We start from the raw sequence: 16,829 nt of genomic DNA, 5'->3' as shown, positions 1-16,829 counted from the left end.
GAAGAGGATGAGATAATTCTCTTGTCAATAAAACTTGGTGGCACACAGCACTTTTGTGACAGAAATTGATTTTATGCACATCATTTAAATATCTATCAATCACTGTGTTTCTCTGGAGAAATTATTCTGCTTTTATGGCAATGTTGCTGTACTTTGTTTTGACTCTTCCTAACCGGATTGTTAATTGAGTAGGTTGATTTTGCTTGTTTTGCAAAAGACCACCCACCTACGTTGGTTATCATAGGACCTCTTGCAGGTCCTCTGTGCTGTCCACCAGTCTTTCTGCCTTTGGTGTTGTCCCTTCGGCTCCAGTCTCACTAAGTCACACTATTAGCAGTCATGCCTTTACATCTAGGCTCCCTCCCTGGAAATTCACGGACCTTCCTGCCATGAATTGACTACTCAAAATCTTCACTTTAATCACTTCCTCAGTGGAGCTAATCATGCTGACTGATGACTGGCAGTCCCAAAGAGAAGATTCGGCTATTAATTATTCATGGATTAACTTGTCTCGGACTCCTGCAAAGCGAGTAGTACAAGACAAGCTGTAGTTGAGATGTCGGCACATCTGTTTGTCATCTCCATTGGGACCAGTGGCCGAACACTAATATAAGTCCATAAGACATCAAGTCTGCTGATCCATTCCATCATTTCTGATTTATTACCCCTCTCAAACCCATTCTCTTGTCTTCTCCCCGTAACCACTGATGCCCCAACTAACCAAGAATCTCTCAATCTTTTCTTTAAATATGTCTCAATGACTTGGCATCTACAGACATCCATGGCAAAGAATTCCACAGATATGCGATGATCTGGCTAAGAAATTCCTTCCCATCTCTGTTCTAAATGGATATCCCTCTATTCTGAAGCTCTGCCCTCTGTTCCGAGACTCACCCACTATAGGAAACTTCCTTTCCAAATCCATTCTGTTAGACCTTTTAATATTTGATAGCTTTCCCTCCTCATTCCTCTAAACTCCAGTGAGTACAGGCCCAGAGCCATCAACCACTCCTCAAATGTTAACCCTTTCATTCCCGGAATCATTTTTGCGACCCTCCTCTGGATCCTCTCCAATGCTAGCACATATTTTCATAGATAAGGGGCCCAAAACTGCTCAGAATGCTCCAAGTGTGGTCTGACAAAAGCCTTAGGAAGCCTCAACATCATATCCTTGTTCTTATGTTCTAGTCCTCTCAAAATGAATGCTAACATTTCATTTGCCTTCACAACCATTGACTCAACCTGCAAGTTAACTTTCAGTGAATCCTGCACAAGGACTTCCAAGTCCTTTTGCACCTCTGATTTCTGATTTTTCTCCCTGTTTAGAAAATAGTCTATACTTTCTTTCTTCTACCAAAGTGCATGATTGTACTCTTCCCTACACTATATTGCATCTGCCACTTCTTTGACAATTCTCACAATCTGTCCAAGTCCTTCTGTAGTCTCCCTGCTTCCTCAACACTACCTATCCCTCCACCTATCTGTGTATTGTCTGCAAACTTGGCCACCGAGCTATCAATTCCATCATCTGAGATGCTGATGAGAGGGTTTAGATGCACTCCTCGTCTTTACTCTAGGGAAGGCCAGCAGATAAAACATGACCCATTCATGTGAATGGAGTCGATGACCACTTGGGAAAAGCTACATGTTCAACTTAATTTATTTAAATATTCTTAATTACCATGTGTACTTTAATGTTTTTGATAAAGTTTGCTAAAACGTTTGTTAACTTGAGACATTGTTAGATTCAACTTTGAACGTCTCGGGACTAATTAAAGTTAGGTATAATGTCTTTGACAGCCAGCGAGCTGTCAAAGAGTCTTGGACACTGGACTGAGCAATGTGATGGATGAGGTCTGCTCCTTACTCAGTCAACCCTGGCTCACTCAGCTCCTGTTGCATCTGCATGATCCATTCAGTCCACCTTCCACATGCGGTATAAATCAGTGTCTATTGGTGAGGAGTCCAAGGAGGAGCCTGTGCCCTGGATGACTGAAGCAATATTTCTTGGCATTCAACTCTGACATTTCTTGATTTGCTTATCTGTATTTGAGGTCCTGTGTAAATACAAATCACTAATGTCGACTCTTGACAGTAGCCGCTTGGAAGGAGTAAACTTGCTTTTCCTTGCATAAATGCCTGTTAGATTTAGTACAATCAAGTATCTACTTTGAGTAACATACTGTATATTATTCAAATTCAAGCATCTCTGGAAGATGATAAGCTCTATAAAATCAATGTGGTAAATCATTCAAACAGGTCACTTTCTAGTTCACATGAAATATATTATTTAAGGGATGATATCTCTCAAAGATTATTCTCATGAAAGAATAAAAAAGCTCCTGAGCTAGAAATCTTCACAGGTAAATATTTTCCTGAGGTACCACAGTCTAACTAAATAACTCACTGTGCTCAAGCAAGTTTGTACTCCTAGAATAATAATCCCTTCTCCATTTCACTCCTGTCTGAGGCTGCAAACAAATTAGATACTGGTTTTGGAACCACAATGGATCCCACCTTTACCCCAGCTGCCTTGTAGCCGGTGCTGAGATCTAAGCCTTCAGTAAGCTGTGATGGTGCGGCAAAAAGGAAGCTCATTCACTAGCAAGATGCTTTTTTTTTATAAATTCATCTGCATCATTTAGATTTAGATTTAAATACTGTGAACAGAAGAATAGATGGCAGTTTGTCACCATACCGTTGGATAAATTTTATAAAAGCAATCTCTATAAGTTATATAATATTTTGAATAGGACTGCTCAAAGTAAAAAAAAAGCATAACGCTGACAGGTTAATTTACGGTGTAAGTAATGTTACAGTGCAGTGTAATATCTGGATCACGCTATAATATAAAGGTTAGCTGTCAAAGGCAAGGTACCTGTTCAGAGCTAATGTATCTGCAGAAAGCAAAGACATTTTGAGAAATCAACTTAAACAGTTTTCACATTTATTTCAGACAGATGCTGCTCTGACATACGATGCAGTTCATATTGTATCAATGTCCTATCAACGATCGCCTCAGATGACCGTTAACTCTTTGCAGTGCCATAGGCACAAGCCCTGGCGATTTGGAAACCGTTTCATGAACTTCATAAAAGAGGTAACAACCAATTTTGAGAATGTGTGTGTACATCAATATGTGGTGCTCATTTCTTGGCTCTTGGAATGATGTGAAATCAAATTTACATTATAATCCCTAACCACACAAAATAATTGTGAACATTTCAACACTGCAGCAATATTTGTTATGAGATCTATTAACAGGACTTCCTCTGTCATTTTCTCACCTGAATGATGGGGTATTTGTTGTGAGGAAGGTGTAAATTACAATGTTGATTGCCCTGCATGCTCCATTGGAGATTTGGGCACGATAGAAAATAAATGGATTCTCTTGAATACTTTGCCAGTATTTTATAAATCTGGATGGAGAGGTTAAACATATGAAGACATCTCTGGGGAAGTTAAGCCTTTAAGTCTGTCTTGATCCCACACAGTGTAACCTTCTAACTGTCATACTCATCTTTATACAATTACATCCTCCCCACCTGTCCATTCAAACTGGGAGAGGAATAATAATAATAATAAAAAATACTCTGCCATCTCTTGAAAGCTTTGGGGTGGCATGTTTACAGGAACTCAGAACTTTCTCTTTGTAAGAAAATATATCATACTCATGAATTTATCCAATGTTGGATGCCTGCACTCAATCCACACACATTCCAAGAGTTTATTGGGTCTTTAGGAACTCTACCTTGTAACTAACAGATTAGGAACTCTTATCTTGTAAATCACTCTTATCAGATTCCACCTTCGCCAGCTCTTGACCTTTCCCACCCACCTGGCTTCACCTATCACCTATCACCTTCCAGCTAGCCTCCTTCCCCTCCCCCACCTTTTTATTCTGGTGTCTTCCCCCTTCCTTCTCAGTCCTGAAGAAGGGTCTCGGCCTAAAATGGCGACTGTTTATTCATCTCCATAGATGCTGTCTGACCTGCTGAGTTCCTCTAGCATTTCGTGTGTGTCGCTTTGCAACTAACATAGTCTATCTTCTCAGAGCCAATCCTTGTTGGTATGCTAGCTTTCTAAGAACTTCCTTGTTGTACCAGGATTTAGTGCTTGTTTTAGAATTGCAATATGAAGAGCAACAGAAGGCTATCAGTTCGAGGGGAGCTAACCAATGTCATGTATTCACTGTAACCCAGTTCCAAATGGCAAAGTGCAAAATGTTGATATAACAGGAGATTTAACACAATTATATCAAGGACAAAATATACACGGAAGACCTAAAAATAAGTGCAGTCATTCTCATTAGAGATGAGGCAGGTAAGAGATTATTTGAGAGAATCAGAATGATAAAGTAAATAAGGAGAAGTAGTTCCCACTGTACTAGAACTGGTAAGCTGAAGGTATTGTTTTGAAGTGATTGAAAAAGGAACGAGACAATAGGAGAAGGTTTTACTTCTTAAAAATCTGTTATAATTTAAAATTGGAATTACATGGAGGGGTGAAATTTGCAGGGCTCTGTTGAAAATCCAGTTGCATTGGCTATTGACGTTGATTTTTCAGTAGTGTGGGGTGGGTGCGGAGCAGTTAAAAACCTTCTGCTATGTAGAACTATGGCTTCATGAAGGTCCATTGTCCAATGTGACCGAGGGCATGGTCATCCTCAGTGCCTCTGCAGCTGGATGAGCCTGGTTCATTGAAGTGATAGATTCTTTACAAGAATAGAGATCAGATGTGTCACAAGAGTCTTCAGATGCTGGAGTCTGGTGCAAAAAATAAGACTCCTGCAGGAGCTCAGCAGGCCAAACAGCATCTATTCAGGGAAAGATACAGTCAACTTTTTGAGTTGGACCCTTCGTCTGGACTGGAAAGAAAGAGGGAAGATACCTTATATAAAAAAGAGTGGGGAGGGATGGAACAATAGCAGGCAGGTGATAGATATGTCCAGGCGAAGGGAGGTTGATATGAGATGGGGGAAGGAGGAGAGTTGGAGCGACGTAAAAAGCTGGAAAAGACCAAAGGGCTGATGAAAATGGAATCTGAGAGGAGGGAACATACCACGCTCAGACTGCGTCGGTCTTTGACATAAACTGATGCATTTCCCTGTGTACATGTAATGAATAAAGCTCATACTGAAAACAGTTTTACTTCCCATTAAATATAGCTTCCTTGTTTGTGTGTAAGCAGTACCAATGCAAAGTCCAGCAGAAAAGACTTGTAAAAGTGATTAATCAGTTGGCATCTTGGGCATTCTCAATGCAGATTTTAACAAACACAGTGGGTTGAAAACATGAGACCCTCCCCCCGCCCCCCCCACCCCCGAAGCAGGTTCAGTGCAAAAGAGAATGAGAAAAGTCTTGTCAAGAGCAAAAACTGAACTTGTTTCATCTCACCTCATCAATTGGTTTTGACCAGGCTGTTTTGAAAGAGAAGGGCTGTTGAGACCTTCCATTTTATACCAGGTGTACTCAGTACCCTTCACAAATGTTAAATGGTGCCTTAGGGTGACTCTGCTTATAAACTAATACGCCTCTGTTCAGCACACACATACCTTCAGGAAGAGTAGCCTTCTGCCCCATGGTCAGTTACAACAGGTACATTTCAGTACTGCATTTGGAGTTTGAGGAGTTTTAGGAGATTTGGCTAAAAATCCTTTCAGATTTTAATGGAGTCACATTTCAAGTTGTTGAGTGCCAACATGGGCTTCAAATGGACAAGAGACTGTGACATTTCTATCCAGATTGCCTTAACCACCAGCAGTGACTTGTGGGTAAATATTGTATCACATAGAAAAACACTCTATTAATCAACATTTTTAACAAGGGGACGAACAGAAGACACATTCAGCAAATTTTATAGAGGGATGTTCTTCTAATTGGTCTTCTGAAAACCATTAAGGAGGTGATTCTTAATATGCCTTTTGTATCAGTCACATTGCTATAACAGGTTGTAACACTGGTACACTATAAGGGGGGGGGCAGAGGCAGTTGCATTTTATTGCATTTTCAATAGTGCTGGCCTTAAATTCGGCCATAATATTGACATGTCAGAAGTCTACCTCAAGTTTCCAAAAGACCCAGCCTGAATGAAGCACCATCAGCACCTAGCATTGACGGATACGTTATCCCTCTTGCGTGTTAACTTGGTCAGAATTTACTCATGCGTGTTATTGTTCCATACAAACATTCCAATGTGTTCCACAAGACCACACCGGATCATACGGAAGCTCGTAATTCCAGTCATGGATGTGCACCTTATATCATTGTTACCACGCTGCTCCACAGCGTTAGAAACAAGGTAGATTGTGAACAACACTAACTCCACTGTTCGGCAGTCCAATGGAGCATTAGATTTGTTCCAGTGTAATTCCCGGGAGGTGACCCTGTGCATTCATTCATCATTCCCACACAACTGCTGACACAAGTCAGCAGGTGCACTAACAGATAGAGTCCAGCATGAACCCAAGTTTATAATTCAACACATACTAGCAAATTTGCAGTCACTATGGGTTATGAAGGTTAATGAGATTGCTAATAAGAAGTTCCACGGTTTTCCAACTAGTACTGACTTGCTCGACTGATGACAGATACACATATAGTCGCAAAGGTTCTAAGATAAGAGCTTGCAGAGGGAGCTGGCAAGATGAGAGCAACACTCTTTCTTTTCTCTTCCAATTGACATCTGAGCTACAGTGATACACATAATCTTATTAATGTCTGAAACAAGGTACATGACTTTCACAATAGCCTTGCCTATAAATCAGTGCACAGAGCCAAATGGGAATCGTAGAGTGAGTTGTAGCCAGTGGATGAAGAACAGCAATGATTAATTAATCATTTTCCACAAGGAGGGGGAATTAGGATCATTTCCTTCTGAGGTTGTAATTAAAATTTACTGCTAGAGTAATGATTTTTGTTGCTGTGTAATTACCACCATGCATTTTTCTGTTGAGGCTCAATGGGAAGGATTAACAGGCCGAATCACATTTAACAAAACCACTGGACTGCGAACTGATTTTGATCTGGACATTGTCAGCCTTAAGGAAGATGGCCTAGAAAAGGTTTGTATGTTTCCATGCATTTATAATTATTTTAGTTGTTTGAAGTTAAAATGCAATATATTGTAACAGTGCGTACAAACTTTTAAATCTCTCATATATTCTCTCTCATAATTGGGGCTTAAATGTTCACTCACCTTCACTTTGTAGCAAATACATGAAAAAGCAAGTACATGCACTCACACCCTCAAAAATCTGATCCCACAAAATAATGACTGAAACCTCTGGAAATACTCAGCAGATCAGCTAATATCTGTGGAAAGAGCAACAGAGTTAATGCTTCAAGTAGAAGACTTCCCATTTAATCTAATGAATGCCAGCAGAACTCAATTACATGATAATGAACAAATTCAAGCATAAGCAACCCGTAATTAATGATATATTTCATAGAAGTGAAAAGTACAGTTGTCTACATTGAAAGACAATGAAAAAACACATTATTACTTAAACAGAGTGAGAACAAAATGTTGCACTATGGAGGGATATGGAAGTCCTGGTATATAAAATATTTAAAAAAGCGGCTGGTCCAACAAGTAATTAAGAAGTCTGAAGGGAATAACGGTCTTTATTTCAAGAAATATGGTGTGTACATGTTGGAGGTTCAAATGCAGCTTTTCTAGGATATTGCTGAAGCTGGATCTGGAATACTGCATGCTCCGTATCTGAGGAGTATTTGCTTACATTGAGACAGGCACAGAAGTTTGTTTAGGTTAATTCTTGGAGTAGAGAAGTTGTTATACTAAAAAGAAGATTGAACAGTCTGGACTTAATGGAGTTTAGAATAAAGAGAGATTAACTGAGACATTTTAACTTTTGAAGGGGATTGATATAGTGGACGATTCCTCTATTGGGGGTTTGTAGAACAAGGGGTGAATAGGTTTAGAATTAGGGGATACACAGTTAAAACAGAGCTGATGAGGGTGTTTTCTTTTCTTTCAGAGGATATGTTTCCAGAAGTTCTCTCCCCCTGAGAGCTGTTATAGTGGATTCATTGAATATATTCTAGGCAAAGATTGATAGCCATTTAATTTACAAGTGAGGAGTTTGGGAAGGGAGTACAGAGTGGATTTGAGGCCAAGGGTGGTTCAGTCTTGATCTTGTAGAATGACTGAGCATGTCCAACGATTGGCCTAATCCTGCTCCTTTATTTTCTGTTACTGTGTTTTGATGTTCTCGCTGCATTATTGCATGATTTTTTACCTGATCTGTGCTCCAGTTTGTTAACAACAGCAACATTGCAATATTTTACGGATTTGCAAGTATTTAACTTAACTATTCTTTCAGATGAGCTATTAAACTGAGGCCTTCTCAGGTTAATGTAGAAAGGACCTGTTGTTATTTTGATTGTCTCTATGGAAACATTTATATCCCAATTAGCATTAATGAAACAAGTCTCCTGCTTATTTGTATATTGCTATTTGTTGGAGTGTGCAGATATTTGATATTTTTGTCTGATATTACTGCTGTGGTTCTTTGGCTGTAAAGTGCTGCCATTATGGAAAGGGCTATATAAATGTTTCTTTCCCAAATGGACAGAGTGGTTGTGGCAAAGTTGTTTCCCATGACGGTGGAGTCTAGTATGAGAGGGCATGACTTAAGGATTGAAGGGCGCCCATTCAGAACAGAAATGCGAAGGAATTTTTTTAGCCAGAGGGTGGTGAATCTGTGGAATTTGTTGCCACGGGCGGCAGTGGAGGCCAAGTCATTGGGTGTATTTAAGGCAGAGATTGATAGGTATCTGAGTGGCCAGGGCATCAAAGGTTATGGTGAGAAGGCAGGGGAGTGGGACTAAATGGGAGAATGGATCAGCTCATGATAAAATGGCAGAGCAGAGTCGATGGCCAAATGGCCGACTTCTGCTCCTTTGTCTTATGGTCTTATGGTCTAAATCCAATATCAAAATCCATCTTTTCAACCACATTTCTCATAGCTGTGTGGAACGACATTGACTTTGAGTTAATTGGTGGCTTCATAGAGAAGTGCCAAGCAGCCACAAAGCTGATACCATCACCTGCTGTACTTGCGTACCAGCTGACTGCAATGTACAGGGTGTAGTGGAGGACTGAGGTGAGAGAATCCGCCCTCTCACTCTACCCTTAAATTCAGCACTGACTCCTGAGGCATCTCATACCTTACTTAGCTGAGAACCCAGATACACTTTGAACCAGTGGGGGATAACTTCTCTCAACTTCACTCGCCCATAATTGAACTGTTCCCACAGCCTTATGGGCCCACTTTCAAGGACCCTTCATTTCATGTCCCTAATGTTTATTGCTTATTATTTCTTATTTTTCCTTTTGCATTTGCACAGTTCATTGTCTTTTGCACATTGTCCGTCTTGTTGAGTGCAGTCTTTCATTGATTCTATTATGTGTCTTTAATTTTCTGAGTATGCCCACAATGAAATAAATCTCAGGGTTGTACAGGATGACATACACAGTGTGCACTTTGATAATAAATTTACTTTTTGTGCTTTGTGCACTTCTTATCAGAGCTCCCAGCTTTGTGCCGTCTATTATTGTGGCCCCATTCGCTTGATTTAAAAAGATACGTTTTTACCTATTTTTCCGTCTTTCTCTATTTAGGTTGTTAACTAATTAACAGTAGTTTTTTTTTTTGTTTTCTTAATAATACTTATTTCTTTTGATTATTTAAATCCAGTCTCAGCATTTGTTGAATGTCCACCAGGGACATTAATAAAAACATCGAAACAAACTTTTCACAATACAAATTGTCAAAGACATTTATATTGATGCTGGGAACAGGCATCATCTAGAAATCTGGTCACCAGTCATGACTTTCTCTGCTCATAAATGTCCCAGCATCTAAGGAATGGGGGTTGCTGGAAGCCATGTAGATCCTAGAAATTAGAGCTGATGTGCGGGTACAGGCTGTGAGTTGGATAAGGATAACGTGGCTTAATGTCCATTCATTTCCTATCTTTAGTGAACCTTTTCCTCACCTTTCTCACTCTTCCCTTCATTTTTAAAGCACGGCCTCCATGAAAAGATTAATAAATACGTCCAACTCAAGTCTTTACGAATAATAGAGGAAATCATGCTTCATAATTGGGGCAGCAAGGTAGTGTAGTAGATAGCATGACGCTTTACATTACCAGCGTGCCAGGTTCAATTCCCGTTGCTGCCTGGACACTCTTGCCAGAACCACGTGGGTTTCCTCTGGGTGCTCCAGTTTCCTGCCACAGTCCAAAGATCTACCAGTTGGTAGGATAATTGGTCCCTGTAAATTGTCCAGTGATTAGGCTATGATTAAATTGGGAGGTTGCTGGGCAGTGTGGTTTGAAAAGCTGGAAGAGCTAATTCAGCGCCATAACTGAATAGGTTAAAAAATAAAAATAAATAATTGTGATGTTTTTTATAAGATTTTCAATATTATGAATATCAATAATTTATTTGGGTGTCACAGTGATACAGCTAGTAGAACTACTGCCCGAAAACTCCGGTGATCCAGGTTCAATTTGCTTCTCCTCCAATGTTTTTGTGGAATTTTAACATTTTCTCCTGTGACAATGATAGTTGTCCCCAGTGTCCAGGTGAGTGGTACAATCTGGCGCGGAGGTTTACAATTTCAGAAAGTGAGCATGTTTATGGCAACCACTTCTGGAAGAGAGATTGGAATGTGTGTAAGCATCATAATTACAAGATACATCAATTGAATGTGGTAGTTGCAAACAGTTGGCTCAGTGTGAGTATTGTCAATCTGTTTAAGTATTTACAATTTTGTGAAATTCAGCTATTAGAAAGAATATGTGAATATCAGATGTCAGAGAATATCCAGGAAATTTATAACGAGATGCTTTAAGTGATAATATGCTTGTTATGGATTCAGTTTTATACAATGTAATGCTTTGGTACTTACCACATAGAAACAAGCTCAAAACAGTGGCTGTGTTTGTATGAGCATTCCATTTCCAGGTTTGTTAATTGAGATGTAAGAGTTTATAGATGCAGATATCTAGAGCAACACACAAGGTACTGGAGGAACTCAGTGCACCAGGCAGCATCCTTGAAAGGTAATGGACAAGATGAAGTGGGTCTCAACCCAAAGTATTTGTGTCCATTTTCTTCCATAGATGCTCTTGACATGTTGAGTTTCTCCAATGTCTTGCATGTTGCACCAGTTTCTTAAACCTAGTTTATAAAGTCACCAGTGCCCTTGTGATGTTTCTTGAAAAAACATACGGTGAATAGAATACAGACCTGAGCTCAAAATTAATTGAGATAAAATTAAAGAGTATTCAAGATAAGCCAATCAGGAGGCTCCCAAATTTGCTTTTGTGTCCCTCTGTGTGAATTTATCTCAGCCATAATTCCACGAGGATGTGAGAGGGAGAAACAGCTCATTCATAATTCTTTCTGCAGTTTAGATTCCAGCAGCCTTTCTGAACAGTTCACATGCATGAAGTTCACAGAAAGGTACAGCTAAGGTGTTCCACCAACTCAGTACGGAGGAAAAATATAGTGTAAATCATCTCAGATAAATCTTGCATGGTTCTCACCACTCAGAGACCTGCAAGAGAATGACTGTCTTTGGATTAACATTCAAAGACTTTATGCATGATAGGATGCTCTACTACAATGAGGTTATTCTTGATCGGACAAAATGCTGGAGGAAGAACAGAGTGTGGAACTGAACTGAGGAGAGACTGCTAAGATATCAGAATAGAGAGAGACCTTTTAGACATCCAATATAAATTGACAGTTTGCATGGCACTTATGATGAATAAAGAGTGAACAAAAATGCATTATTTTTCTGTCCTAGTACAAAGTAAGTTTTATTATCGAAGTACATATATGTCACTATATACAATGCTGACATTCATTTTCTTGTGGGCATACTCAACTATGGACTAGTAACTGTAACAGAATCAGTGAACGACCACCAAGCTAGGGCTTTCAACCAGAGTGCAGAGGATAATAAACTGTGAAAATGCAAAAAGAAGAAGCAATAGTATAAATAAATAAATCAGTAAATAATTTTTAAATTCTTTCTTACTTCTCTTCTAATATTTGTATATCTGTTCACTGGTAATGTTACTGTGATACTGTAATTTCCTTTGGGATCAATAAAGTATCTGTCTATGTAAATATCAAGAACATGAGATGAAGAGTCCTTGAAGGTGAGTCCGTTAGATGTGGGAACACTTCAGTGATGGGGCAAGTGAAGATGAGTGATGTTCAAGAGCCTGATGGCTGAGTGGTAGAAACTGTTCCTAAGCCTGGTAGTGCAAGTCCTAAAGCTCTTGTACCTTCTTCCTGATGGCAGCAGTGAGAAGAGAGCATGTTTTGGGTGGTGGGAGTCTCTAATGATGGATGCTTCTTTCCTTGACAGTGTTTCATGTAGATGTGCTCAATGGTTGGGAGGGCTTTACCCATGATGGATGTATAGTGTAGTGGTAGAATATATTTGGATAGTTTAGAAAAATGAATTGGACTATTGTTTCCAATGGCACAGTAAAAGAAATCAATCACTGGGAGTGCTATATAGAAGCCAAATTAACTTGAGCACATGACAAATGTGTTAGCATGAGGAATGAAAAACACTTTTTGTAAATTAGGGAATAATTCTTATTCTAACGGAAGTGTCCCCATTTAGCTCGGTGTTTTAAATGTGATTTAGTCTGCTGCAAAGTTCATTAGCATGATTGACTATTAGAAAAGAAGCAACTAATTCTTCAGTAATATGACATTTGATATGGAATGTGGTAGAAATGTGTGTAGCGATGTGGATCAATACCATTAATACCGCTAGAAAACAACCTGTGGTCTCCATGGGTTCTGATTTCACTGCCAAAATGGTAAACTAATGCCAATACACAGTGTGCATGACCATATTCCAAATAAATCAAAGAGCTGAGTATTCTTATAAAACAATCAGTCGGCCTGATCAAGGGTACAGTAACTTGTGTGCAAACTTACAATTGACTTTCTTTGTCAAGTGTTCTTAATACTGACAAACCTATGCAAAAGTTGATGTACTACCTAAAATTTATCCCGATGTTGTTACTGTCACAAGCCTTGAGAATTCATCTTGATTTGTGATTAGGTGTCTTGCTGCATGATACTCTTTTGCCTTGAAGCTGCTTTACATATTGTTTTAATGAATTGTCATTCACATTTTCCGCTGTTATTACTTGGCTTTTCATTGTAACTGTAATTGTCTATTCCGGCTAATGCGGAAACTTTGTGAGTGATATTTCTGCCAAGGAAAATCTTCTGATGATCATGAGTTGTGTATGTAATCATTCTTCTCCCTTCAATTAATGGAGCCAAAACCTATTAGGATAGCATCAGCTCATTTTGAAGTAGATGAAGGCAGTTTCATCAAATGACAGTTTAGCTCTTCAATTCTATTCATGTTGTCAATCCATTAGTATTTCCATGTGATTTATGAATGCACGTACTCTTAATCTTTCTGTGACTTTTCAAATTACATGCCTTAACACATCTAATAAATACTACCCAAAGTCCTTATTTAAAACAAAAAGTACAGAGAAATTTAGGAACATGAAAGTAGTTATATTATCTCAGTCAACAATATTTAATATCTATCTCCTACTTTTTCTCAGTTAAAGTTCACACTTACTGTGCCATTTCACTTTTTTGTCACTTGATTGAAAACTCTATATAAAGATTATCTTAATTTGTTGCATGGACATCGAAATCTAAGTGTCAAATCTAATCAGCAAGTATTCTAATAAATATCTATCATTGTAATACACACACAAATTGCTGGAGGAACTCAGCAGGCCAGGCAGCATCTATGGAAAAGTGTAACAGTCAACATTTCAGGCCAAGACTCTTCATGAGGACTGGAAAAAAGATGAGAAGTCAGTGCAAGAAGGTGGGGGAAGGGGAGGAAGAAGTACAAGGGAGTAGGTGTTAGGTGAAACTGGGAGCGGTGGAGGGGTGAAGTAAAGAGCTGGGAAATCGACTGGTGGAACCGATAAATGGCTGGAGAAGGGGGGATCTGATGGGAGAGAATAGAAGACAATGGAAAAAGGGAGGGGGGAGGAGCATCAGAGAGAGGCGATGGGCAGATCAGGCGATAAGGTGAGAGAGGGAAATGGGAATGGTGAAGGGTGAAGGGTGAAGGGCAATTACCAGAAGTTCGAGAATTGTTGGTGCCATTGGAAAGAGTCAAAAAAATTTGCTTGGGCTCCAGGGTGAGCTAGCCATTTGGATGCAAAATTGGCTTGTTAGAACGAGGCGGAGGATGTTAGTGGTAGATTGTTTTTCAGGTTGGAGGCTGTGACTAGTGATGTGCTGCAGCAATCAATGCTGGATTCACTGCTGTTCATCATCTATATTAACAACATACGTGAGAATGTAATTGGCATGATTAGTCAGTCTGCAGATGAAGCCAAAACAGGCAGTGTAGTAGACAATGGAGGATTAAGGTTACAAAAGGATCTAGATCAGCCGGAAAAGTTGGCCAAGCAAGGGCAGTTGGAATTTAACTCCAACAAATGTAAATTTAACCACAGAAAATGGCAGAGCCCCGGAGAGTGTTAGAGAACAGAAGGTGTAAGTTTATAAGTACATGATTCCCTGAATGTCGCAACATAGGTGGATGCAGTGGTGAGAAGGTGCCTGTCTTTATTGGTCAGAGTACTAAGTACAGAAGTTAGGTTGTCACATTGCAACTGTACAATACATTGGTGAGATTGTACTTCCAGTATTGTGTGCTGTTTCTGGTCACCTGGTTATGGGAAGGATGTCATTAAGCCAGAAAAGCATGCATAGAAGTACACAAGGACTGGATGGCTTTAGTTATGATAAAAGACTGGATAGGCTGGAGCATTTTTTTCCCTGAAGTGTAGGATACTGAGGGGTGAACCATAATAGCGGTTTACAAAATCATGAAGTGAATGGTTACAGTCTTTTTCCTAAGATGGAGGAGTCTAAAATAGAGGGCTTAACTTTAAAGTGAGAAGGGAATGATTTTAAAATGGGTAAGAGGGGCAACTTTTTCACACTGATGGCTGCAGGTATGTGGAACGAGTTGTCAGAGGAAACGAGAAGTAGTTAAAATTGTGATTTTAAAAGGTACTTAGACAGGGACATGGATAGGAAAAGTTTAGAGCGACATTGGCTGAACACGTGCAAATAAGACTAGCTCAGGTAGATATCTTAGCTGGCGTGGATAAGTTGGAACGAAGGGCCTGTAGCTTTGATGAGAATCAGTGAGGGTGGTTTGATCTCTGTCACAACGCTGCATCCGCAAGCAGATAATCTTTTTAAAAAAAGATGTTATATTGAAGGCGGTGGGGAATGAGAAGAATAAAACTAGAGTAGACAGTATAAACAGAAAAAGAGTGGCCCAGTCTTAGCCAAAGCTTGTTTTCTGCACTCTAACATGCTTTGATTTTATGATGCATGAAGTAGTTTCTCTCTGAGTTATAGACAGCTAAAGATTTCTTCAGCCTAGTAATTACACTGATTCCCTATGAGAACTGAAAACCTAATAAGCTGCTTCTTCCCAACTGCTTGTTTTTCTCAATACTGTCCTTGTAGTTTTCAAATTGTATTTTCAGAAGAGTGATGTAACTAACTGCCATCGTGAATATGACTACACAAGTGTTTTATAGAATATCAATATTACGTGCTTTCACTCAGAAACGTTACCCATACCCCGACAGTTGCTGCTCTGTTTCTAATAATTGACCATAAAGTTTCCCTATAATACTGCGGTCTTGCACATTTTTTGCTATGTGAGTATATTCATAATTTTAATGTTGTTAGAAACCCTGATCTACTTCCATTGCCTGAGTGGCCCACATTAGTTGTAAGGTCTTGTAACAAAGACCTATTCTGCAGAACACTACTGCACCGATTTGCCATCAACGTTGGCCATCAATGTCCTGTTCAGTAGCAAGAACTCTAGGGGGGGTGAAAGAAAGTCAGAAATGGTGCTGTCAGAGGAGGAGTTAAGAACAAGCAGGATAGTCTAGGGGAAGTGCATAGAAAGAGGAGAAATGGAAAAGGAAGATGATAGAGACTCTGGGGGAAGGACAAAGAAGGAATGGAAAAAGAAGCAGTATAGGAGGGTGTGTGGCCTGAAGGCTGACTCACCATTTGGTTTGGGATGCAAGGGTCCCCTGGGAGAGAGGGAAACAGGGAAGAGGGGAAGGTAATCTGGGGTGAGAGAAAGAAGGGGAGGGACAGGGAGAAGGGGAGGTGGGATTGAATGAGGGCTTCTCTCCTTGCTCTGCTCGATAGCACCATAGTAGATCGTCTGCTCATCATTGCCATGGTTGAATTATACTCTGTGCGAGTTAATGTTTTTTTTTGCTGTTTTGCTTTGACTGATCTTTGGAGTTGTTAAAAATCTCCATCATTAAAATGGGGTTGTGCTAAAAAATAGTATGATAGTTCTTGTTTAGCACATCAAAATATTTATGTTATCAGTTTAATTAGATCTGCCTTTGTACTCTTTTATATTAGCCAATTTACGTGGAAGGGTTAAATTTCTTTCCCTATCCACAGATGCTACTAGATCTGCTGAGTGTTTCCATTGTATTATACACCATTTTACTGGAGCACTGGCTCGTGATTTGCTCATACTGTTGAGTGACAATGGCGTCAGTCTACATTGATGGCTTTTTCTGTCGGTGGAATATCGTGAGCCAGTACCTCTTCTGAGAAACATGTTCCCTTAATCCAACCAAATATTTATCAATCTGCACTTTGCTGGAGCTACAGCACAAATTGTTCTTCATTTCTGCCTTGAAGTGCAGCTGACAGCT

The 16,829-nt window shown here is 39.6% G+C and overlaps 1 protein-coding gene across 3 annotated transcripts in view; it reads left to right on the top strand.

The window, feature by feature from the left end:
• The window catches only part of LOC134338239 (glutamate receptor ionotropic, kainate 3-like), a 563,480-nt gene that overhangs the window by 234,132 nt on the left and 312,519 nt on the right, over positions 1-16,829 (top strand). For all 3 annotated transcript variants that reach the window (XM_063033942.1, XM_063033943.1, XM_063033944.1), the window contains 2 exons: positions 2,957-3,100; positions 6,956-7,063. In XM_063033942.1, coding sequence (XP_062890012.1) covers positions 2,957-3,100; positions 6,956-7,063 — 252 coding nt within the window. The remainder of the gene's footprint in view (positions 1-2,956; positions 3,101-6,955; positions 7,064-16,829) is intronic.

Source organism: Mobula hypostoma, chromosome 26, assembly GCF_963921235.1.
Source record: "Mobula hypostoma chromosome 26, sMobHyp1.1, whole genome shotgun sequence".
NCBI classification, from domain to species: Eukaryota; Metazoa; Chordata; class Chondrichthyes; order Myliobatiformes; family Myliobatidae; genus Mobula; species Mobula hypostoma.
This window is presented reverse-complemented; position numbering and strand designations above follow the sequence as displayed.